Raw genomic sequence first — 27,500 nt, 5'->3', positions numbered from 1 at the left:
ACCTCGCTGCCATAAAGTGGACCCCACACCTCGCTGCCATAAAGTGGACCCCACACCTCGCTGCCATAAAGTGGACCCCACACCTCGCTGCCATAAAGTGGACCCCACACCTCGCTGCCATAAAGTGGACCCCACACCTCGCTGCCATAAAGTGGACCCCACGCCTCGCTGCCATAAAGTGGACCCCACGCCTCGCTGCCATAAAGTGGACCCCACGCCTCGCTGCCATAAAGTGGACCCCACACCTCGCTGCCATAAAGTGGACCCCACACCTCGCTGCCATAAAGTGGACCCCACACCTCGCTGCCATAAAGTGGACCCCACACCTCGCTGCCATAAAGTGGACCCCACACCTCGCTGCCATAAAGTGGACCCCACGCCTCGCTGCCATAAAGTGCAATCGGTTCAATGACATATTCAATTCGTTTTAGCCAAATTTGAAATTTGAATAGGTATTTTCAATTTGAATTAATTTTAATGGCGTAGAATGCCCTGCGTGCTTTCTCTCTCAGTTCATTCACTGCCTCATTAAGGTGTCCAGTTGAGCTTATTTTTAAACCTAAGTAATTGTAGTGTGTGCAGGACTCTATATATTTTGTACCAATTGAGAACTTTGGTCTAATTCCCTGAGATCTGGATCTTCTCTGGAAAATCATTATTTTAGTATTTTTGGGGTTTACTGCCAGGGCCCAGGTCTGGCAGTACTGCTCTAACAGGTCCAGGCTCTGCTGTAGGCCATGTGCTGTGGGTGACAGCAGGCATAGGTCATCTGCGAAGAGTAGACATTTAACCTCTGAATTATAGAGACTAACACCAGGGGCTGAGGATTTTTCTAGAATAGTGGCCAATTCCTTGATGTACATATTTAAGAGTGCAGGGCTCATATTACAACCCTGATGAAGGCCCCGCCCCTGGTTAAAGAATTCTGTTCTTTTCTTGCCAATTTTAATGCTGCCAATTTTAATGCTACACCCTACACCACTTTCAATAACTTTGTAGAACAGTCCTGTATGCCAAATAGAATCAAATGCTTTTTGGAAGTCGATAAAGCAAGCGTATATTTTGGTATTATTTTGGTGGACATGTTTATCTATCAGGGTGTGTAGGGCGTAAATATGATCAGTTGTGCGATGTTTTGGTATAAATCCAATTGAGCTTTTACTCAAGACATTGTGCTTATTAAGGAAGTTTAGGACTCTTACATTTATAATACTACAGAAAACCTTCCCAGCTTACTGTTCACACAAATGCCTCTGTAATTGTTAGGGTCAAATTTGTCTCTGTTTTTAAAGATTGGGGTTATGAGTCCTTGATTCCAGATGTCAGGGAAATAACCTACACAGGATCAAATTAAACAGTTTTAATATAGCCAATTTGAAGTTTTGCACTAGTGAGTTTCAGCATCTCCTTTAGGATGCCATCAGGTCCGGATGCTTTTTTAAATTTGAGAGCCTGAAGTTTCTTATAGAGCTCCTGGTCAGTAATTGGGGAGTCCAATGGATTTTGATTGTCCTTTATAGCTTTTTCTAATCCATTCAACTTCTCATGAATTTGGCGTTGTTCTGCGTTTGTGTCAATTTGAACGGTGTTGTAGAGTGTTTTAAAATGGGTTGTCGATATGTCACCATTTTGTATCGCTAATTCCTCTTGTTTAGATTATTTTTTATTTTTTTTATTTTGCCAGAAGTTGTTTGTGTTTATGGACTCCTCAATTAGTGTCGGGCTGCTTGCTGTTGTACTGTGCTTTTTTGGTTCTGAGTGTACGTTTATAGAGTTTTAAAGTCTCACTGTAATGAAGGCGTAATTCACCATTATTTGGGTCTCTGTGCTTTTGGTTGGATAGTGTTCTAAGTTTTTTACTTATAATTTTACAATCTGCATCAAACCAGTTGTTATCTGTGATCTTTTTTGTTTTGTTTATTATCAATTTCAATTGTGCTTCTTTTGCCGTTTGCCTGAATATATAGTTGAAGTTTTGTACTGCTAGATTGATGCCTTCTTTACTGTGAGTGAATGTGGTATCAAGAAAGTTATCTAAGAGTGTTTGGATATTTTGGTTCCAGGTTGCTTTCTGGTATTCTTCTGTGCTGTTTTGGGCCCATCTGTATGAATGTCTGATGTTGTACAGCTCACTGGGCTGTGAATGTCTGATGTTGTACAGCTCACTGGGCTGTGAATGTCTGGTTGTTTCCAGGTCTGTTCTTTTGAGGAACAACATCATTTGTCTGTGATCAGACAGAGGTGTTAGTGGCTTGACAGTGAATGAGCTGAGAGAGAAGGGGTCAATGTCTGTGATCATATAGTCTACTGTGCTGTGGCCTAGAGGTGGGCAATGGGTGAATCTCCCCAAAGAGTCCCCCCGTAACCTACCATTGACAAAGTACAGACCCAGGCTTCTACAGAGCTGCAACAGATCCCTTCCGTTTCTGTTGATGTTGTTTCTATGAGGGAGATGAAGACCGTTAGAAACAGTATGGCCTGTAATAAAGCTGTCCCCTCGTGTGCTTGTTAGATCAGGTAGTGTTCCTGTGTGCTCCTTAGATCAGGTCGTGTTCCTGTGCGCGCATTTGTGTCCCCACAGATGAGCACATTTCCCTGGGCCTGGAAATGGCACGTCTCTTCCTCAAGGGTGGGGAAGATCTCCTCTGAGTAACATGGGGATTCTGAGGGGGGTTGTATATTGTTCAAAGGAACATCTTTTTCTGTCAGTACAAGTTCTTTTTTCAGTTTTAACCAAATGTGATATTTACCAAATTTTGATGGGATCAATTCGATTTTGTAGTTCGGATTTGTATCAGATGATCAGTCCTCCAGAGTCTCTGCCTCTATTGACTGAGCTGTGTTTCTGTGACGGCACAACTACCTCTCTGTAGCCTGTGGGACAGTGAGTGACAACGTCAGCCTTACACCATGTCTCCTGCAGAATGATGACATCAACATCTTTAAGATTTTTGTTGAACTCCAGTGTTAAACTCTTCAGTCCAAAGGTTGATGAGTTTAGGTCCTGAATGTTCCACATGCCAACTGATAGTGATTTCATGTTCCAAAAAGAAAGAATAGCAGTCAGAAACACAGTGACTACTAACTAATAAGTTGTTAAGAGTGAGATAAACAGGATAACAGCAAACATCTTTTCTGTTATATATATAAATATTCCTATTCATTGAACAAGTCAGCTTTTAGTATAATAGGGCTTCCTCTGTGGTCTGGTAGGAGGCAGTAGGCTGGGCCCGGTCCAGTCTGGCTGAGCCGATGGAAGTGGTGATGCTCTGGTGGTGGGTGGGCCTGTGGGGTGCGCTGGGTCTGGTGGGGCGTTGAAGGGGCCTGGGGCTCCTTGGTGGTGCAGGGGTCTGGTAGGGGTCTCGGGGTGGTCCTTGGTGGTACAGTGGTCTGGTAGGGGTCTCTGGGTGGTCCTTGGTGGTGCAGGGGTCTGGTAGGGGTCTCTGGGTGGTCCTTGGTGGTACAGTGGTCTGGTAGGGGTCTCTGGGTGGTCCTTGGTGGTACAGTGGTCTGGTAGGGGTTTCTGGGTGGTCCTTGGTGGTACAGTGGTCTGGTAGGGGTCTCTGGGTGGTCCTTGGTGGTGCAGTGGTCTGGTAGAGGACTCTGGGTGGTTCTTGGTGGTGCAGGGGTCTGGTAGGGGTCTCTGGGTGGTCCTTGGTGGTACAGTTGTCTGGTAGGGGTCTCTGGGTGGTCCTTGGTGGTGCAGTGGTCTGGTAGGGGTCTCTGGGTGGTCCTTGGTGGTGCAGTGGTCTGGTAGGGGTCTCTGGGTGGTCCTTGGTGGTACCTTGGTGTGGTACAGTGGTCTATTAGGGGTCTGTCTCTCCCTCTCTGTCTCTAACTGTGTATCTCTCTCCAGCTCCCTCCTTGCCACCCCAGTCTATCAGAGTGGTGCCTGTCTCCGCTACTGTACTGGAGGTGACCTGGGACCTCCCACCCCTACACACACAGAATGGACTCATCCAGGGTTACAAGGTAACACCCACCCCTACATCCTACACACACACACACACACACACACACACCGACATCCTACACACACACACACACACACACACACACACACACACACACACACACACACACACACACCGACATCCTACACACACACACCGACATCCTCCACACACACACACACACACACACACACACACACCGACATCCTACACACACACACACACACACACACACACACACCGACATCCTACACACACACACACGCGCGCGCACGCACGCACACACACACACACACACACACACACACACACACACACACACACACACACACACACACACACACACACACACACACACACACACACACACACACACACACACACACACACACACACACACACACACACACACACACACACACACACACACACACACACACACACACACACACACACACACACACACACACACACACACACACACACACACACACACACACACACACACACACACGTTCACATTTTCCTCAAATTCTCTTTTGGAGTCTGAAGGTTTTTATTATTTAGATTCTCTCTCCATCCTCTCCTTCCTCTCCTCTCCCTCTCCTTCCTCTCCTCTCCCTCTCCCTCTCCTTCCTCTCCTCTCCCTTTCCTTCCTCTCCTCTCCCTCTCTTCTCTCCTTCCTCTCCTCTCCCTCTCCTTCCTCTCCTCTCCCTCTCTTCTCTCCTTCCTCTCCTCTCCCTCTCCTTCCTCTCTTCTCCCTCTCATTCCTCTCTTCTCCCTTTCCTTCCTCTCTTCTCTCTCTCCTTCCTCTCTTCTCCCTTTCCTTCCTCTCCTTCCTCTCCTCTCCCTCTCCTTCCTCTCCTCTCCCTCTCCTTCCTCTCTTCTCTCTCTCCTTCCTCTCTTCTCCCTTTCCTTCCTCTCTTCTCTCCTGCCGCTCCTCTCCCTCACCGTTCTCTCTTCTCTCTCTCCTTCTCATCTCCCTCTCCTTCCTCTCTTCTCTCCTGCCGCTCCTCTCCCTCTCCGTTCTCTCTTCTCTCTCTCCTTCTCCTCTCCCTCTCCTTCCCCTCTCCCTCTCCTTCCTCTCCTCTCCTTCATCTCTTCTCTCCTTCATTTCCTCTCTCTCCCTCTCCTTCCTCTCTTCTCTCCTTCCTTTCCTCTCTCTCCCTCTCCTTCCTCTCCTCTCCTTCCTCTCTCACTCTCCTTCCTCTACTCTCTCTCTCTCCTTCTCCTCTCTTCTCTCCTTCCCCTCTCAGAGCCAGTTAGAACATCAAACAGCAGGTTATCAGTGCTGCTGTAGATACACTGATTTCTGCAGGAGAATAAAAAGGAATGAAAGTAGTATTTTCCGCGCAGAGGAGTAAGACGGTGGATTCAGATCCCTGCAGAATCCTGATATGAGGAGAGGAAACCAGGGAATAACTAATATTCAGATCCCTGCAGAATCCTGATATGAGGAGAGGAAACCAGGGAATAACTAATATTCAGATCCCTGCAGAATCCTGATATGAGGAGAGGAAACCAGGGAATAACTAATATTCAGATCCCTGCAGAATCCTGATATGAGGAGAGGAAACCAGGGAATAATTAATACTCCTTCTTTGAAGAAGAGAGAAAGGATGAGATGAGAGGAGAGGGAGAAGGGGAGGGAGAAGTGGAGAGATGGAGAGGAGAGGGAGAAGGGGAGAGATGGAGAGGGAGAAGGAGAGAGATGGAGAGGAAAGAGAGATGGAGAGGAGAGAGAGAAGGGGAGAGATGGAGAGGAGAGAGAGAAGGGGAGAGATGGAGAGGAGAGGGAGAAGGGGAGAGATGGAGAGGAGAGGGAGAAGGGGAGAGATGGAGAGGGAGAAGGAGAGAGATGGAGAGGAAAAAGAGATGGAGAGGAGAGAGAATGGGAGAGATGGAGAGGAGAGAGAGAAGAGGAGAGATGGAGCGAGAGAAGGGGAGAAATGGAGAGGAGAGAGAGGGGAGATGAGAGAGAGAAGGGGAGAGATGGAGAGGAGAGAGAGAAGGGGAGAGATGGAGAGGAGAGGGAGAAGGGGAGAGTTGGAGCGAGAGAAGGGGAGAAATGGAGAGGAGAGAGAGGGGAGAGGAGAGAGGGAAGGGGAGAGATGGAGAGGAGAGAGAGAAGGGGAGAGCGAGAAGAGGAGAAATGGAGAGGAGAGAGAGGGGAGAGATGGAGAGGAGAGAGAGGGGAGAGATGTAGAGATAGTGAAATTACTTTTGTAGAGTTGAGGTTTTAAAGAGTGGGTTTTGTGCTAGAATGTTCCAGTCCAGTAATAATGAGAAGTATCAATTATAGTGACAGGATGAACTCACATCACAACATCATTCTGCTGGGAACATCAGGTCATGTTGTTATAGAATACATCAGGTCATGTTGTTATAGAATACATCAGGTCATGTTGTTATATAATACATCAGGTCATGTTGTTATAGAATACATCAGGTCATGTTGTTATATAATACATCAGGTCATGTTGTTATAGAATACATCAGGTCATGTTGTTATATAATACATCATGTTGTTATAGAATACATCAGGTCATGTTGTTATATAATACATCAAGTCATGTTGTTATAGAATACATCAGGTCATGTTGTTATAGAATACATCACAACATCATTCTGCTGGGTACATCAGGTCATGTTGTTATATAATACATCAGGTCATGTTGTTATAGAATACATCAGGTCATGTTGTTATAGAATACATCAGGTCATGTTGTTATATAATACATCACAACATCATTCTGCTGGGTACATCAGGTCATGTTGTTATATAATACATCAGGTCATGTTGTTATAGAATACATCAGGTCATGTTGTTATATAATACATCAGGTCATGTTGTTATATAATACATCAGGTCATGTTGTTATATAATACATCAGGTCATGTTGTTATAGAATACATCAGGTCATGTTGTTATAGAATACATCAGGTCATGTTGTTATATAATACATCATGTTGTTATAGAATACATCAGGTCATGTTGTTATATAATACATCAGGTCATGTTGTTATAGAATACATCATGTTGTTATATAATACATCATGTTGTTATAGAATACATCAGGTCATGTTGTTATATAATACATCAGGTCATGTTGTTATATAATACATCAGGTCATGTTGTTATATAATACATCATGTTGTTATAGAATACATCAGGTCATGTTGTTATATAATACATCATGTTGTTATATAATACATCAGGTCATGTTGTTATAGAATACATCAGGTCATGTTGTTATATAATACATCAGGTCATGTTGTTATAGAATACATCAGGTCATGTTGTTATATAATACATCATGTTGTTATAGAATACATCAGGTCATGTTGTTATATAATACATCAAGTCATGTTGTTATAGAATACATCAGGTCATGTTGTTATAGAATACATCACAACATCATTCTGCTGGGTACATCAGGTCATGTTGTTATATAATACATCAGGTCATGTTGCTATAGAATACATCAGGTCATGTTGTTATATAATACATCAGGTCATGTTGTTATATAATACATCAGGTCATGTTGTTATAGAATACATCAGGTCATGTTGTTATATAATACATCAGGTCATGTTGTTATATAATACATCAGGTCATGTTGTTATATAATACATCAGGTCATGTTGTTATAGAATACATCAGGTCATGTTGTTATAGAATACATCAGGTCATGTTGTTATAGAATACATCAGGTCATGTTGTTATATAATACATCATGTTGTTATAGAATACATCAGGTCATGTTGTTATATAATACATCATGTTGTTATAGAATACATCAGGTCATGGTGTTATAGAATACATCATGTTGTTATATAATACATCAGGTCATGTTGTTATAGAATACATCATGTTGTTATATAATACATCAGGTCATGTTGTTATAGAATACATCATGTTGTTATAGAATACATCAGGTCATGTTGTTATAGAATACATCATGTCATGTTGTTATAGAATACATCAGGTCATGTTGTTATAGAATACATCATGTTGTTATATAATACATCAGGTCATGTTGTTATAGAATACATCATGTTGTTATATAATACATCAGGTCATGTTGTTATAGAATACATCATGTTGTTATATAATACATCAGGTCATGTTGTTATAGAATACATCAGGTCATGTTGTTATATAATACATCAGGTCATGTTGTTATAGAATACATCATGTTGTTCTAGAATACATCAGGTCATGTTGTTATAGAATACATCATGTCATGTTGTTATAGAATACATCAGGTCATGTTGTTATAGAATACATCATGTTGTTATAGAATACATCATGTTGTTATAGAATACATCAGGTCATGTTGTTATAGAATACATCATGTTGTTATATAATACATCAGGTCATGTTGTTATATAATACATCATGTTGTTATATAATACATCATGTTGTTATATAATACATCAGGTCATGTTGTTATAGAATACATCAGGTCATGTTGTTATAGAATACATCATGTTGTTATATAATACATCATGTTGTTATATAATACATCAGGTCATGTTGTTATATAATACATCAGGTCATGTTGTTATAGAATACATCAGGTCATGTTGTTATAGAATACATCAGGTCATGTTGTTATAGAATACATCAGGTCATGTTGTTATAGAATACATCAGGTCATGTTGTTATATAATACATCATGTTGTTATAGAATACATCAGGTCATGTTGTTATAGAATACATCATGTCATGTTGTTATAGAATACATCAGGTCATGTTGTTATAGAATACATCAGGTCATGTTGTTATAGAATACATCATGTTGTTATAGAATACATCATGTTGTTATAGAATACATCAGGTCATGTTGTTATATAATACATCATGTTGTTATAGAATACATCAGGTCATGTTGTTATATAATACATCATGTTGTTATATAATACATCAGGTCATGTTGTTATATAATACATCAGGTCATGTTGTTATAGAATACATCAGGTCATGTTGTTATAGAATACATCAGGTCATGTTGTTATAGAATACATCAGGTCATGTTGTTATATAATACATCAGGTCATGTTGTTATAGAATACATCAGGTCATGTTGTTATAGAATACATCAGGTCATGTTGTTATATAATACATCATGTTGTTATATAATACATCAGGTCATGTTGTTATAGAATACATCATGTTGTTATAGAATACATCAGGTCATGTTGTTATAGAATACATCAGGTCATGTTGTTATAGAATACATCAGGTCATGTTGTTATAGAATACATCAGGTCATGTTGTTATAGAATACATCAGGTCATGTTGTTATATAATACATCAGGTCATGTTGTTATAGAATACATCAGGTCATGTTGTTATATAATACATCAGGTCATGTTGTTATATAATACATCAGGTCATGTTGTTATAGAATACATCATGTTGTTATAGAATACATCAGGTCATGTTGTTATAGAATACATCAGGTCATGTTGTTATATAATACATCATGTTGTTATAGAATACATCAGGTCATGTTGTTATATAATACATCAAGTCATGTTGTTATAGAATACATCAGGTCATGTTGTTATAGAATACATCACAACATCATTCTGCTGGGTACATCAGGTCATGTTGTTATATAATACATCAGGTCATGTTGTTATAGAATACATCAGGTCATGTTGTTATAGAATACATCAGGTCATGTTGTTATATAATACATCACAACATCATTCTGCTGGGTACATCAGGTCATGTTGTTATATAATACATCAGGTCATGTTGTTATAGAATACATCAGGTCATGTTGTTATATAATACATCAGGTCATGTTGTTATATAATACATCAGGTCATGTTGTTATATAATACATCAGGTCATGTTGTTATAGAATACATCAGGTCATGTTGTTATAGAATACATCAGGTCATGTTGTTATATAATACATCATGTTGTTATAGAATACATCAGGTCATGTTGTTATATAATACATCAGGTCATGTTGTTATAGAATACATCATGTTGTTATATAATACATCATGTTGTTATAGAATACATCAGGTCATGTTGTTATATAATACATCAGGTCATGTTGTTATATAATACATCAGGTCATGTTGTTATATAATACATCATGTTGTTATAGAATACATCAGGTCATGTTGTTATATAATACATCATGTTGTTATATAATACATCAGGTCATGTTGTTATAGAATACATCAGGTCATGTTGTTATATAATACATCAGGTCATGTTGTTATAGAATACATCAGGTCATGTTGTTATATAATACATCATGTTGTTATAGAATACATCAGGTCATGTTGTTATATAATACATCAAGTCATGTTGTTATAGAATACATCAGGTCATGTTGTTATAGAATACATCACAACATCATTCTGCTGGGTACATCAGGTCATGTTGTTATATAATACATCAGGTCATGTTGCTATAGAATACATCAGGTCATGTTGTTATATAATACATCAGGTCATGTTGTTATATAATACATCAGGTCATGTTGTTATAGAATACATCAGGTCATGTTGTTATATAATACATCAGGTCATGTTGTTATATAATACATCAGGTCATGTTGTTATATAATACATCAGGTCATGTTGTTATAGAATACATCAGGTCATGTTGTTATAGAATACATCAGGTCATGTTGTTATAGAATACATCAGGTCATGTTGTTATATAATACATCATGTTGTTATAGAATACATCAGGTCATGGTGTTATAGAATACATCATGTTGTTATATAATACATCAGGTCATGTTGTTATAGAATACATCATGTTGTTATATAATACATCAGGTCATGTTGTTATAGAATACATCATGTTGTTATAGAATACATCAGGTCATGTTGTTATAGAATACATCATGTCATGTTGTTATAGAATACATCAGGTCATGTTGTTATAGAATACATCATGTTGTTATATAATACATCAGGTCATGTTGTTATAGAATACATCAGGTCATGTTGTTATAGAATACATCATGTTGTTATAGAATACATCAGGTCATGTTGTTATAGAATACATCATGTTGTTATATAATACATCAGGTCATGTTGTTATAGAATACATCAGGTCATGTTGTTATAGAATACATCATGTTGTTATATAATACATCAGGTCATGTTGTTATATAATACATCAGGTCATGTTGTTATAGAATACATCAGGTCATGTTGTTATAGAATACATCAGGTCATGTTGTTATAGAATACATCAGGTCATGTTGTTATATAATACATCATGTTGTTATAGAATACATCAGGTCATGGTGTTATAGAATACATCATGTTGTTATATAATACATCAGGTCATGTTGTTATAGAATACATCATGTTGTTATATAATACATCAGGTCATGTTGTTATAGAATACATCATGTTGTTATAGAATACATCAGGTCATGTTGTTATAGAATACATCATGTCATGTTGTTATAGAATACATCAGGTCATGTTGTTATAGAATACATCATGTTGTTATATAATACATCAGGTCATGTTGTTATAGAATACATCAGGTCATGTTGTTATATAATACATCAGGTCATGTTGTTATAGAATACATCATGTTGTTCTAGAATACATCAGGTCATGTTGTTATAGAATACATCATGTCATGTTGTTATAGAATACATCAGGTCATGTTGTTATAGAATACATCATGTTGTTATAGAATACATCATGTTGTTATAGAATACATCAGGTCATGTTGTTATAGAATACATCATGTCATGTTGTTATATAATACATCATGTTGTTATATAATACATCATGTTGTTATATAATACATCAGGTCATGTTGTTATAGAATACATCAGGTCATGTTGTTATAGAATACATCATGTTGTTATATAATACATCATGTTGTTATATAATACATCAGGTCATGTTGTTATATAATACATCAGGTCATGTTGTTATAGAATACATCAGGTCATGTTGTTATAGAATACATCAGGTCATGTTGTTATAGAATACATCATGTTGTTATATAATACATCAGGTCAATACATCATGTTGTTATAGAATACATCAGGTCATGTTGTTATAGAATACATCAGAATACATCAGGTCATGTTGTTATATAATACATCATGTTGTTATATAATACATCAGGTCATGTTGTTATAGAATACATCATGTTGTTATAGAATACATCAGGTCATGTTGTTATAGAATACATCAGGTCATGTTGTTATAGAATACATCAGGTCATGTTGTTATAGAATACATCAGGTCATGTTGTTATAGAATACATCAGGTCATGTTGTTATATAATACATCAGGTCATGTTGTTATAGAATACATCAGGTCATGTTGTTATATAATACATCAGGTCATGTTGTTATAGAATACATCAGGTCATGTTGTTATATAATACATCATGTTGTTATATAATACATCAGGTCATGTTGTTATATAATACATCAGGTCATGTTGTTATATAATACATCAGGTCATGTTGTTATATAATACATCATGTTGTTATAGAATACATCAGGTCATGTTGTTATATAATACATCAGGTCATGTTGTTATAGAATACATCAGGTCATGTTGTTATATAATACATCAGGTCATGTTGTTATAGAATACATCATGTTGTTATATAATACATCATGTTGTTATAGAATACATCAGGTCATGTTGTTATATAACACATCATGTTGTTATAGAATACATCAGGTCATGTTGTTATATAATACATCAGGTCATGTTGTTATAGAATACATCAGGTCATGTTGTTATATAATACATCAGGTCATGTTGTTATAGAATACATCATGTTGTTATAGAATACATCAGGTCATGTTGTTATAGAATACATCAGGTCATGTTGTTATAGAATACATCAGGTCATGTTGTTATAGAATACATCAGGTCATGTTGTTATATAATACATCAGGTCATGTTGTTATATAATACATCATGTTGTTATAGAATACATCAGGTCATGTTGTTATAGAATACATCAGGTCATGTTGTTATATAATACATCAGGTCATGTTGTTATATAATACATCAGGTCATGTTGTTATATAATACATCAGGTCATGTTGTTATAGAATACATCAGGTAATGTTGTTATATAATACATCAGGTCATGTTGTTATATAATACATCATGTTGTTATAGAATACATCAGGTCATGTTGTTATAGAATACATCAGGTCATGTTGTTATAGAATACATCAGGTCATGTTGTTATAGAATACATCAGGTCATGTTGTTATAGAATACATCAGGTCATGTTGTTATAGAATACATCAGGTCATGTTGTTATATAATACATCATGTCATGTTGTTATAGAATACATCATGTTGTTATATAATACATCAGGTCATGTTGTTATAGAATACATCAGGTCATGTTGTTATATAATACATCATGTTGTTATAGAATACATCAGGTCATGTTGTTATAGAATACATCAGGTCATGTTGTTATAGAATACATCAGGTCATGTTGTTATATAATATATCATGTCATGTTGTTATATAATACATCATGTCATGTTGTTATATAATACATCATGTTGTTATAGAATACATCAGGTCATGTTGTTATAGAATACATCAGGTCATGTTGTTATATAATACATCATGTCATGTTGTTATATAATACATCAGGTCATGTTGTTATAGAATACATCAGGTCATGTTGTTATATAATACATCAGGTCATGTTGTTATAGAATACATCAGGTCATGTTGTTATAGAATACATCAGGTCATGTTGTTATAGAATACATCAGGTCATGTTGTTATATAATACATCATGTTGTTATAGAATACATCATGTTGTTATAGAATACATCAGGTCATGTTGTTATATAATACATCAGGTCATGTTGTTATAGAATACATCAGGTCATGTTGTTATAGAATACATCACAACATCATTCTGCTGGGTACATCAGGTCATGTTGTTATAGAATACATCAGGTCATGTTGTTATATAATACATCAGGTCATGTTGTTATAGAATACATCAGGTCATGTTGTTATAGAATACATCAGGTCATGTTGTTATATAATACATCAGGTCATGTTGTTATATAATACATCATGTTGTTATAGAATACATCAGGTCATGTTGTTATATAATACATCAGGTCATGTTGTTATAGAATACATCAGGTCATGTTGTTATATAATACATCAGGTCATGTTGTTATAGAATACATCAGGTCATGTTGTTATAGAATACATCAGGTCATGTTGTTATAGAATACATCAGGTCATGTTGTTATAGAATACATCATGTTGTTATAGAATACATCAGGTCATGTTGTTATAGAATACATCAGGTCATGTTGTTATATAATACATCAGGTCATGTTGTTATATAATACATCAGGTCATGTTGTTATATAATACATCAGGTCATGTTGTTATATAATACATCAGGTCATGTTGTTATAGAATACATCAGGTCATGTTGTTATATAATACATCAGGTCATGTTGTTATATAATACATCAGGTCATGTTGTTATAGAATACATCAGGTCATGTTGTTATATAATACATCAGGTCATGTTGTTATATAATACATCAGGTCATGTTGTTATAGAATACATCAGGTCATGTTGTTATAGAATACATCAGGTCATGTTGTTATAGAATACATCAGAAGTCAGGTCAACAGCAGAATATTGAGCTTGTGTACCCTTCAGGGACAAGGGTAGGGAGTCAGAAAGGAACCATTGTCTCAGTAGAAAATGGTCTCACTTCACTTCCTGTGTGTGACTTCTTCCTGTTTCCTGTGATGTGATTAGATCCGCTACTGGCAGCTTGAAAGACAGAACCAGACAGAGAAGATGACGTTGGTGTTTGTTCCTGATACGCGTGTTCGTCTGGTCAACCTCACGTGTTACACGTCCTACCTCGTCACGCTGTCTGCCTTCAACGTAGCTGGAGACGGCCCGCCCAGCGAACCCCGGGGCGCCAAGACCCTACAGGCCGGTAGGTTCCCTGACCTCTAACCCCTAACCCCAGGGCGCCAAGACCCTACAGGCCGGTAGGTTCCCTGACCTCTAACCCCTAACCTCTCACCCCTAACCCACCCAGTAAACCCTGGGATGCGTATATGTTAGACTTGGCTTCAAATATGATTTGAACTCAATGAAAAGTCTTTATCTGGGCTTGATAATGATGGAGACTGTTGTCATGGATGGAATAGAACAGTCCTCAGACAGTCTAAAGCAGACACTGAGAATATACACATACATCTAATAGTATCTGATCCCAGGTCTGCTCTGTCTAAAGCAGACACTGAGAATATACACATACATCTAATAGTATCTGATCCCAGGTCTGCTCTGTCTAAAGCAGACACTGAGAATATACACATACATCTAATAGTGTCTGATCCCAGGTCTGCTCTGTCTAAAGCAGACACTGAGAATATACACATACATCTAATCGTATCTGATCCCAGGTCTGCAGTGTGTAACCTACTCTCTCCCCCCAGCCCCCAGCCAGCCTAGTTTCCTGTCGTTTTCGGAGGTGACAGGATGGAGTGTCAACGTCTCCTGGGGGGCGCCCAGCGCTTCTAACGGGGTGGTGGAGGGGTACAGGGTGGTCTACCAACCTACACAACCTGTACAGGGTAACTAACACCCACACACACCTAGCAACACACACAGCCTGTACAGGGTAACTAACACCCACACACACCTAGCAACACACACAGCCTGTACAGGGTAACTAACACCCACACACACCTAGCAACACACACAGCCTGTACAGGGTAACTAACACCCACACACACCTAGCAACACACATAGCCTGTACAGGGTAACTAACACCCACACACACCTAGCAACACACACAGCCTGTACAGGGTAACTAACACCCACACACACCTAGCAACCCACACAGCCTGTACAGGGTAACTAACACCCACACACACCTAGCAACACACACAGCCTGTACAGGGTAACTAACACCCACACACACCTAGCAACCCACACAGCCTGTACAGGGTAACTAACACCCACACACACCTAACAACACACACACGCCTAACAAGTTGTTTAATGGTGATTAATGGTGTTTGTATAACTTCACATGTTTTAAAGTGTGTGTGTGTGTGTGTGTGTGTGTGTGTGTGTGTGTGTGTGTGTGTGTGTGTGTGTGTGTGTGTGTGTGTGTGTGTGTGTGTGTGTGTGTGTGTGTGTGTAGGTGTGAGTCGGGTGGTGACGGTGGATGTGAAGGGGAGCTGGCAGCGTTGGTTAAAGGTCAGAGACCTGACTAAAGGAGGAACCTACAGGTTCAGTGTCCAGGCTAGAACAGTCAGCTACGGACCTGCTGCACACTGTAACGTCACCTCACAACCTCTACCGGGTAAGGAGAGAAGAGGGGGGGGGGGTTAGGTGTGTGTATAGTGTGTGTGTGGTGTGAATGGTGTGTATGAGGTGTGTGTGTGTAGTGTGTGAGGTGTGAATGGTGTGTATGAGGTGTGTGTGTGTAGTGTGTGAGGTGTGTGTGAGATGTGTGGGGGGGGGTACATGGTGTGTATGGTGTGTATGAGGTGTGTGTGTGTAGTGTGTGAGATGTGTGTGTGAGGTGTGTGTGTTTAGTGTGTGAGGTGTGTGTGGTGTGTATGGTGTGTATGAGGTGTGTGTGTGTGAGGTGTGTGTGTTTAGTGTGTGAGGTGTGTGTGTGAGGTGTGTGAGGTGTGTGTGGTGTGTATGAGGTGTGTGAGGTGTGTGTGTTTAGTGTGTGAGGTGTGTGTGTGAGGTGTGTGTGTGAGGTGTGTGTGTGAGGTGTGTGTGTGAGGTGTGTGTTTAGTGTGTGGTGTGTGAGGTGTGTGTGGTGTGTGTGTGTGTGTGTGTGTGTGTGTGAGGTGTGTGAGGTGTGTGAGGTGTGTGTGGTGTGTGAGGTGTGTGTGGTGTGTGTAGCAAATCCAACTTTATCACATGCGCCGAATACGACAAGTGTAGACTTTACCCTGAAATGCTTTACTTTACAAGCCCTTAACCAACAGTGCAGTTCAAGAAGAAGAAAATATTTACCAAGTAGACTAGAATAAAAAGTAATAATAAAAAGTAACACAATAAGAATAACAAGGCGATATACAGGGGGAACCGGTACCGAGTCGGTGTGCACGGGTACAGGCTAAAGGTAATCTGTACATGTAGGTGGGGGCGAAGTGACTATGCATAGGTAACAAACAAACAGCGAGTAGCAGCAGTGTACAAAAGGGAGGGGGGGGGGGGGGGTCAGTGTAAATAGTCCGGTGGCAATTTTATGAATTGTTCAGCAGTCTTATGGCTTTGGGGTAGAAGCTGTTGAGGAGGCTTTTGGTCTTAGGCTTGGCGCTCCGGTACCATTTGCCGTATAAGCGCCCGGATTAGTCTCCCGCTCCTTGAAGGTGGCAGTTCTAGCCTTTAGCTCGATGTGGATGTTGCCTTTAATCCATGGCTTCTGGTTGGGATATTTACGTACGGTCACTGTGGGGACGACATCATCAATGCACTTATTGATGAAGCCAAACACTGAGGTGGTATATTCCTCGATGCCATTGGATGAATCCCGGAACATATTCCAGTCTGTGCTAGAAAAAGAGTCCTGCCTCATCTGACCACTTCTGTATTGAGCGAGTCACTGGTACTTCCTGCTTTAGTTTTAGCTTGTAAGCAGGAATTAGGAGGATAGAATTATGGTCAGATTTGCCAAATGGAGGGCGGGGGAGAGCTTTGTATGCGTCTCTGTGTGTGGAGTAAAGGTGGTCTAGGATGTCTTTGTATGCATCTCTGTGTGTGGAGTAAAGGTGGTCTATGTGACATGCTGGTAATGTGGTAAAACTGATCTAAATTTGCCTGCATTAAAGTCCCCTGCCACTAGGAGCGCCGCTTCTGGGTGAGCATTTTCTTCTTTGCTTATGGCCTTATAGAGTTGGTTGAGTGCGGTCTTAGTACCAGCTTCGCTTTGTGGTGGTAAATGGACGGCTACGAATAACACAGATGAGAACTCTCTTGGTAGATAGTGCGGTCTACAGCTTATCATAAGATATTCTACCTCAGGCGAGCAATACCTTGAAACGTATTTTATATTAGACATCACGCACCAGCTGTTATTGACAAACAGACACACACCCCCCCACCTCGTCCTACCAGAGGTAGCGTCTCTCTTTTGCCGGTACATAAAAAATCCCACCAGCTCTATATTATCCGTATCTTCGTTCACGTCTCGGTGAAACATAAGATGTTACAGTTTTTAATGTCCCGTTTGGTAGGATAATCTTAATCGTAGATCATCAATTTTATTTTCCACGTTAGCAAGAAGAACGGAAGGCAGTGGGAGTTTACTCGCTCGCCTCCGGATTCTCAGAAGGCTGCCCGATCTGCGTCCTCTTTTCCTGCATTGTTTCTTCACGCAAAAGGCGTGGATCTGGGCCTGTTCCAGTGAAAGCAGGATATCCTTCTCGTCGGACTCGTTAAAGGAAAAAGTTTGCTCCAGTCGGCGGTGAGAAATCGCTAGTCCTGATGTCCAGAAGTTATTTTCGGTCATAAGAGATGGTAGCAGCAACATTAGGTTGTTAAAAAATAAGTTACACAAAACGATAAGAAAAAAATAACAAAATAGTACAAAAACACCATTAAACACGATAAGATGGCGCCATCGCCATATGTGGTGTGTGTGTGAGGTGTGTGTGTGTGAGGTGTGTGTGTGTGAGGTGTGTGTATGTGAGGTGTGTGAGGTGTGTGTGTGTGAGGTGTGTGTATGTGAGGTGTGTGAGGTGTGTGTATGTGAGGTGTGTGAGGTGTGTGTATGTGGGGTGTGTGTGTGTGAGAGGTGTCTGTATGTGAGGTGTGTGTGTGGTGTGTGTGTGTGTGTGTGTGTGTGTGTGTATGTGTGTGTATGTGTGTGTGTGTGTGTGTGTGTGTGTGTGTGTGTGTGTGTGTGTGTGTGTGTGTGTGTGTGTGTGTGTGTGTGTGTGTGTGTGTTAGTGTGTTCAGCTCCAGACCTGCTATACACACCAACATCCCCAACATCTACAGGTCTCTGTGTTTATATGGTCTGAATGGCTCCTCCCTCTCTCCCCCAGGCACCCCTGGTTCGCCCATGGAGATGTCAGTCACCAAGTCCTCCTCGGCGCTGACCATTCATTGGTCGGAGGGAGACGCGGGGGCGGGACCTGTCATAGGTTACATCATCGAGGCTCGTCCCTCAGGTGAGCAAGCGAATGTGTGTCTGTGGCGTGTGTGGTGTGTATGTGGTGTGTGTCTGTGGTGGGTGGGTTGTGTCTGTGGGATGTCTGTGGGATGTCTGTGGTGTATGTGGTGTGTGTGTGTGTGTGTGTGTGTGTGTGTGTGTGTGTGTGTGTGTGTGTGTGTGTGTGTGTGTGTGTGTGTGTGTGTGTGTGTGTGTGTGTGTGTGTGTGTGTGTGTGTGTGTGTGTGTGTGTGTGTGTGGTGTCTCTGGTGTGTCTGTGGTGTGGTGTCTCTGGTGTGTCTGTGGTGTGGTGTGTCTGTGGTGTGGTGTGGTTGTGGTGTGTGTGGGGTGTGGTGTGTGTGTGGTGTGCGTGTGGTATGTCTGTGGTGTGTGTGTGGTGTGTCTGGTGTGTGTGTGTGTGTGTGTGTGTGTGTGTGTGTGTGTGTGTGTCTGTGGTGATGTGCTGTGTGTGTGAGTGTCGTGGTGTGTGTGTGGTGTGCGTGTGTGTGTGGTGCGTGTGTGTGTGTGTGTGTGTGTGTGTGTGTGTGTGGTGTGTGTGTGTGTGTGTGTGTGTGTGTGTGGTGGTGTGGATTGATTCTCTTTCCCATTCTGTCTTTTTCTCATGTTCTCTTTCTTTCTCTCTTTCACCTTCTCTCTTTCACTATCTTCTCTATTTCACTCTTTAAATGTCTCCTATCTACCCTCTCCTTCTCTCTTTCCTCTCCTTCTCTCTTCTCTCTCCTTCTATCTTCCCTCTCCTTCTCTCTCCTTCTATCTTCCCTCTCCTTCTCTCTTTCCTCTCCTTCTATCTTCCCTCTCCTTCTCTCTTTCCTCTCCTTCTCTCTCCTTCTCTCTCCTTCTATCTCCTTCTCTTCTATCTCCTTCTCTCTTTCCTCTCCTTCTCTCTTCCCTCTCCTTCGCTCTCCTTCTATCTTCCCTCTCCTTCTCTCTCCTTCTATCTACCCTCTCCTTCTACATTTCCTCTCCTACTCTCTTCCCTCTCCTTCTCTCTTCCCTCTCCTTCTATCTTTCCTCTCCTTCTATCTTCCCTCTCCTTCTATCTCCTTCTCTCTTTCCTCTCCTTCTCTCTTTCCTCTCCTTCTATCTTCCCTCTCCTTCTATCTTCCCTCTCCTTCTATCTTCCCTCTCCTTCTATCTTCCCTCTCCTTCTATCTTCCCTCTCCTTCTCTCTTCCCTCTCCTTCTCTCTTTCCTCTCCTTCTCTCTCCTCTCTTCCCTCTCCTTCTATCTTCCCTCTCCTTCTATCTTCCCTCTCCTTCTATCTTCCCTCTCCTTCTCTCTTTCCTCTCCTCTCTCCTCTCTTCCCTCTCCTTCTATCTTCCCTCTCCTTCTCTCTTCCCTCTCCTTCTATCTTTCCTCTCCTTCTCTCTTCCCTCTCCTTCTCTCTTCCCTCTCCTTCTCTCTTTCCTCTCCGCTCTTTCCTTTCCTTCCATCTTCCCTCTCCTTCTCTCTTTCCTCTCCTTCTCTCTCCTCTCTTCCCTCTCCTTCTATCTTCCCTCTCCTTCTATCTTTCCTCTCCTTCTATCTTCCCTCTCCTTCTCTCTCTTCCTCTCCTTCTCTCTTTCTTCTCCTTCTCTCTTTCCTCTCCTTCTCTCTCCTTCTATCTTCCGTCTCCTTCTCTCTTCCCTCTCCTTCTATCTTCCCTCTCCTTCTCTCTTTCCTCTCCTTCTATCTATCTTCCCTCTCCTTCTCTCTTTCCTCTCATTCTCTCTTCCCTCTCCTTCTCTCTTTCCTCTCCTTCTATCTATCTTCCCTCTCCTTCTATCTTCCCTCTCCTTCTCTCTTTCCTCTCCTTCTATCTATCTTCTCTCTCCTTCTATCTTCCCTCTCCTTCTCTCTTTCCTCTCCTTCTCTCTTTCCTCTCATTCTCTCTTCCCTCTCCTTCTCTCTTTCCTCTCCTTCTATCTATCTCCCCTCTCCTTCTATCTTCCCTCTCCTTCTCTCTTTCCTCTCCTTCTATCTATCTTCCCTCTCCTTCTATCTTCCCTCTCCTTCTCTCTTTCCTCTCCTATCGTTCCTCTCCTTCTCTCACTAATGATATTTACACCTCTTTTTACATTCTCTCACTACCCTCCATTTTTCTCTCCCTTCCTTCCTTCTCTCCCCCCCTCTCTCTCTCTTTCCCGTCTCGCTCTCTCTCTTCAGATGAAGGCATGTGGGACTCGTTTGTCAGGCTCCTCCCCCCCAGCAGTAGGTCAGTAACCGTGGAGATGGACCGTCTGAGGTCAGGGGTCGGATATGAGTTCCGTGTCATCGCTGTCAATCGCTACGGTTATGGAGAACCCAGCACGCCATCCACCGCGCTCGCTGGTAAACATACACACAGACACACTCACACACAGGCCTGACACACATACACACTCACACACTCACACACAGGCCTGACACACAGACACACTCACACACTCACACACAGGCCTGACACACAGACACACTCACACACTCACACACAGGCCTGACACACAGACACACTCACACACTCACACACAGGCCTGACACACAGACACACTCACACACTCACACACAGGCCTGACACACAGACACACTCACACACTCACACACAGGCCTGACACACAGACACACTCACACACTCACACACAGGCCTGACACACAGACACACTCACACACTCACACACAGGCCTGACACACAGACACACTCACACACTCACACACAGGCCTGACACACAGACACACAGACACACTCACACACAGGCCTGACACACAGACACACTCACAGTAACACAGTCGCTGTTTTAACACTGTGCTGCCATCTAGTGTCAGACTGGTTATAAAGGCCTTCATAACAGTGATATGTCTGTCCATAGCGCTGTGGGACTGGAGCAGCTGTAACAGTACCTACAGCATCCTGTCACCAGACTGGTTATAAAGGCCTTCATAACAGTGATATGTCTGTCCGTAGCGCTGTGGGACTGGAGCAGCTCCAGTACCAACAGCATCCTGTCACCAGACTGGTTATAAAGGCCTTCATAACAGTGATATGTCTGTCCGTAGCGCTGTGGGACTGGAGCAGCTGTAACAGTACCAACAGCATCCTGTCACCAGACTGGTTATAAAGGCCTTCATAACAGTGATATGTCTGTCCGTAGCGCTGTGGGACTGGAGCAGCTGTAACAGTACCAACAGCATCCTGTCACCAGACTGGTTATAAAGGCCTTCATAACAGTGATATGTCTGTCCGTAGCGCTGTGGGACTGGAGCAGCTGTAACAGTACCAACAGCATCCTGTCACCAGACTGGTTATAAAGGCCTTCATAACAGTGATATGTCTGTCCGTAGCGCTGTGGGACCGTCCCTTCTATGAGGAGTGGTGGTTCCTGTTGGTCTTGGCTCTGATTGGTCTGATCATGATCCTCATGTTGGTGTTCAGCCTCCTGCTGCACGGACACAACCAGCAGTACAGGAGCTGTAGCACAGGTACACCAGGTACACACACCTACACACCTAATACACACCTACACACCTAATACACACCTACACACCTAATACACACCTACAGACCTAATACACACCTACACACACCTACACACCTACACACCTAATACACACCTACACACCTACACACCTAATACACACCTAATACACACACCTACATCTAATACACACACCTACACACCTACACACCTATACACCTACACCCCTACACACCTACACACCTACACACCTACACCAACACACACCTACACACACCTACACACCTACACCTAATACACACACCTACACACCTACACCTAATACACACACCTACACACACCTACACATACCTAACACCTAATACACACCTACACACACCTACACACCTACACCTAATACACACACCTACACACCTACACCTAATACACACACCTACACACACCTACACATACCTAACACCTACTACACACCTACACACACCTACACACACCTACTACACACCTACACACAGGTACACACACCTACACCTAATACACACACCTACACACAGGTACACACACCTACACACCTACACCTAATACACACCTACACACAGGTACACACACCTACACACCTACACCTAATACACACACCTACACACACCTACTACACACCTACACCACACCTTGTTGTCCCGTGTGGCTCAGTTGGTAGAGCATGGCGCTTGCAACGCCAGGGTTGTGGGTTCAATTCCCATGGGGGGACCAGGGTTCAATTCCCACGGGGGGACCGGGATGAATATGTATGAACTTTCCAATTTGTAAGTCGCTCTGGATAAGAGCGTCTGCTAAATGACTTAAATGTAAATGTAAATGTACACACAGGTACACACACCTACACACCTACACACACCTAACACCTACACACACCTAACACCTACACACCTACACACACCTAACACCTACACACCTACACACACCTAACACCTAACACCTACACACCTAACACCTACACACACCTAACACCTACACACACCTAATACACACCTACACACCTAATACACACCTACACACCTAATACACACCTACACACCTACACACACCTAACACCTACACACACCTACACACACCTACACACCTAACACCTACACACACCTAACACCTACACACCTACACACACCTAATACACACCTATACACACCTAATACACACCTACACACCTACACACACCTAACACCTACACACACCAACACACCTAACACCTACACACACCTAACACCTACACACCTACACACACCTAATACACACCTACACACACCTACACACACCTACACACCTACACACACCTAACACCTACACACACCTAACACCTACACACACCTACACACCTAACACCTACACACACCTACACACCTACACACCTAATACACACCTACACACACCTACACACACCTAACACCTACACACCTACTCACACCTACACACCTAACACCTACACACCTAACACCTACACACCTAATACACACCTACACACCTAACACCTACACACCTACACACACCTAACACCTACACACACCTACATACCTACACACCTAATACACACACCTGCACACACCTACACACACCTACACACCTAATACACACCTAACACATACACACCTAATACATACCTACACACCTAACACCTAATACACACCTACACACCTAACACCCACACACCCACACACCCACACACCTAACACCCACACACCTACACACACCTAACACCTAATACACACCTAACACCTAATACACACCTAACACCTACACACACCTAACACCTAATACACACCTACACACACCTAACACCTACACACCTACACACACCTACACACACCTAATACACACCTAACACCTACACACACCTACACACCTACACACACCTACACACCTACACACCTAACACCTAACACCTAACACCTACACACCTAACACCTACACACCTAACACCTACACACCTACACACCTAACACCTAACACCTACACACCTACACACCTAACACCTACACACCTACACACCTAACACCTACACACCTACACACCTAACACCTACACACCTACACACCTACACACCTAACACCTACACACCTACACACCTAACACCTACACACCTAACACCTACACACCTACACACCTAACACCTACACACCTACACACCTACACACCTAACACCTACACACCTAACACCTACACACCTACACACCTAACACCTAACACCTACACACCTAACACCTAACACCTACACACCTAACACCTACACACCTAACACCTAACACCTACACACCTAACACCTACACACCTACACACCTAACACCTACACACCTACACACCTACACACCTACACACCTAACACCTACACACCTACACACCTAACACCTACACACCTACACACCTAACACCTACACACCTAACACCTACACACCTAACACCTAACACCTACACACCTAACACCTAACACCTACACACCTAACACCTACACACCTAACACCTAACACCTACACACCTAACACCTACACACCTAACACCTACACACCTAACACCTACACACCTACACACCTAACACCTAACACCTACACACCTACACACCTAACACCTACACACCTACACACCTACACACCTAACACCTACACACCTACACACCTAACACCTACACACCTACACACCTACACACCTAACACCTACACACCTACATACCTACACACCTAATACACACACCTGCACACACCTACACACACCTACACACCTAATACACACCTAACACATACACACCTAATACATACCTACACACCTAACACCTAATACACACCTACACACCTAACACCCACACACCCACACACCTAACACCCACACACCTACACACACCTAACACCTAATACACACCTAACACCTAATACACACCTAACACCTACACACACCTAACACCTAATACACACCTACACACACCTAACACCTACACACCTACACACACCTACACACACCTAATACACACCTAACACCTACACACACCTACACACCTACACACACCTACACACCTAACACCTACACACCTACACACCTAACACCTACACACCTACACACCTACACACCTACACACCTACACACCTACACACCTAACACCTACACACCTAACACCTACACACCTACACACCTAACACCTACACACCTAACACCTACACACCTACACACCTAACACCTACACACCTACACACCTAACACCTACACACCTACACACCTAACACCTACACACCTAACACCTACACACCTACACACCTAACACCTAACACCTACACACCTAACACCTAACACCTACACACCTAACACCTACACACCTAACACCTAACACCTAACACCTACACACCTACACACCTAACACCTACACACCTAACACCTACACACCTAACACCTACACACCTACACACCTAACACCTAACACCTAACACCTACACACCTACACACCTAACACCTACACACCTACACACCTACACACCTAACACCTACACACCTACACACCTAACACCTACACACCTACACACCTACACACCTAACACCTACACACCTACACACCTAACACCTACACACCTACACACCTAACACCTACACACCTACACACCTACACACCTAACACCTACACACCTACACACCTAACACCTACACACCTACACACCTACACACCTAACACCTACACACCTACACACCTAACACCTACACACCTACACACCTAACACCTACACACCTAACACCTACACACCTACACACCTAACACCTAACACCTACACACCTAACACCTAACACCTACACACCTAACACCTACACACCTAACACCTAACACCTAACACCTACACACCTAACACCTACACACCTAACACCTAACACCTACACACCTAACACCTAACACCTAACACCTACACACCTACACACCTAACACCTACACACCTACACACCTACACACCTAACACCTACACACCTACACACCTACACACCTAACACCTACACACCTACACACCTAACACCTACACACCTACACACCTACACACCTAATACACACACCTGCACACACCTACACACACCTACACACCTAACACCTACACACCTACACACCTACACACCTACACACCTAATACACACACCTGCACACACCTACACACACCTACACACCTAACACCTACACACCTACACACCTAACACCTACACACCTAACACCTACACACCTAACACCTACACACCTACACACCTACACACACCTACACACCTACACACACCTACACACCTACACACACCTACACACCTAACACCTACACACCTACACACACCTACACACCTACACACCTACACACACCTACACACCTACACACACCTACACACCTACACACCTACACACCTACACACCTACACACCTACACACCTACACACCTACACACCTAACACCTACACACCTACACACCTACACACCTAACACCTACACACCTACACACCTACACACCTACACACCTAACACCTTTCTCTCTCTCAGGAAAGCATGTGTCTACGGTGGAGGAGTCCGTAACCCTGGACAACGGAGGATTCACAGCTCTGGAACTCAACAGCAGAACTCTGAACAACAAGAGCACCTTCCACAAGAAGAATGGAACTAGGTAGAGGGATGGAGAGAGGGAGGGAGGGAGGAGAGGAGAGAGGGGAGGGAGAAGAGGGAGGAGAGGAGAGAGGGGAGGGAGGAGAGCGGGAGAGGGGAGGGAGGAGAGGGGGGAGGGAGGAGAGGAGAGAGGAGAGGGGAGGAGAGGATAGAGGGGAGGGAGGAGAGGCGAGAGGGGAGGGGAGGGAGGAGAGAGAAAGGGAGGAGAGGAGAGAGGGGAGGGAGGAGAGGAGAGAGGGGAGGGAGGAGAGGAGAGGA

The 27,500-nt window shown here is 42.5% G+C and overlaps 1 protein-coding gene across 1 annotated transcript in view; it reads left to right on the top strand.

The window, feature by feature from the left end:
* The window catches only part of LOC129842964 (protein sidekick-1-like), a 373,259-nt gene that overhangs the window by 341,720 nt on the left and 4,039 nt on the right, over nucleotides 1–27,500 (top strand). The window contains exons 36-43 of the mRNA XM_055911684.1: nucleotides 3,857–3,972; nucleotides 14,761–14,947; nucleotides 15,456–15,593; nucleotides 16,169–16,330; nucleotides 19,038–19,163; nucleotides 21,309–21,473; nucleotides 22,461–22,598; nucleotides 27,123–27,243. Of these exons, the coding sequence (XP_055767659.1) occupies nucleotides 3,857–3,972; nucleotides 14,761–14,947; nucleotides 15,456–15,593; nucleotides 16,169–16,330; nucleotides 19,038–19,163; nucleotides 21,309–21,473; nucleotides 22,461–22,598; nucleotides 27,123–27,243 (1,153 nt within the window). The remainder of the gene's footprint in view (nucleotides 1–3,856; nucleotides 3,973–14,760; nucleotides 14,948–15,455; nucleotides 15,594–16,168; nucleotides 16,331–19,037; nucleotides 19,164–21,308; nucleotides 21,474–22,460; nucleotides 22,599–27,122; nucleotides 27,244–27,500) is intronic.

The sequence above is a fragment of the Salvelinus fontinalis genome, unplaced genomic scaffold (genome assembly GCF_029448725.1).
Source record: "Salvelinus fontinalis isolate EN_2023a unplaced genomic scaffold, ASM2944872v1 scaffold_0081, whole genome shotgun sequence".
In the NCBI taxonomy this organism is placed as follows: domain Eukaryota; kingdom Metazoa; phylum Chordata; class Actinopteri; order Salmoniformes; family Salmonidae; genus Salvelinus; species Salvelinus fontinalis.
Note: the sequence above shows the minus strand (reverse complement) of the source record. Positions and strands in the feature narration are given on the sequence as shown.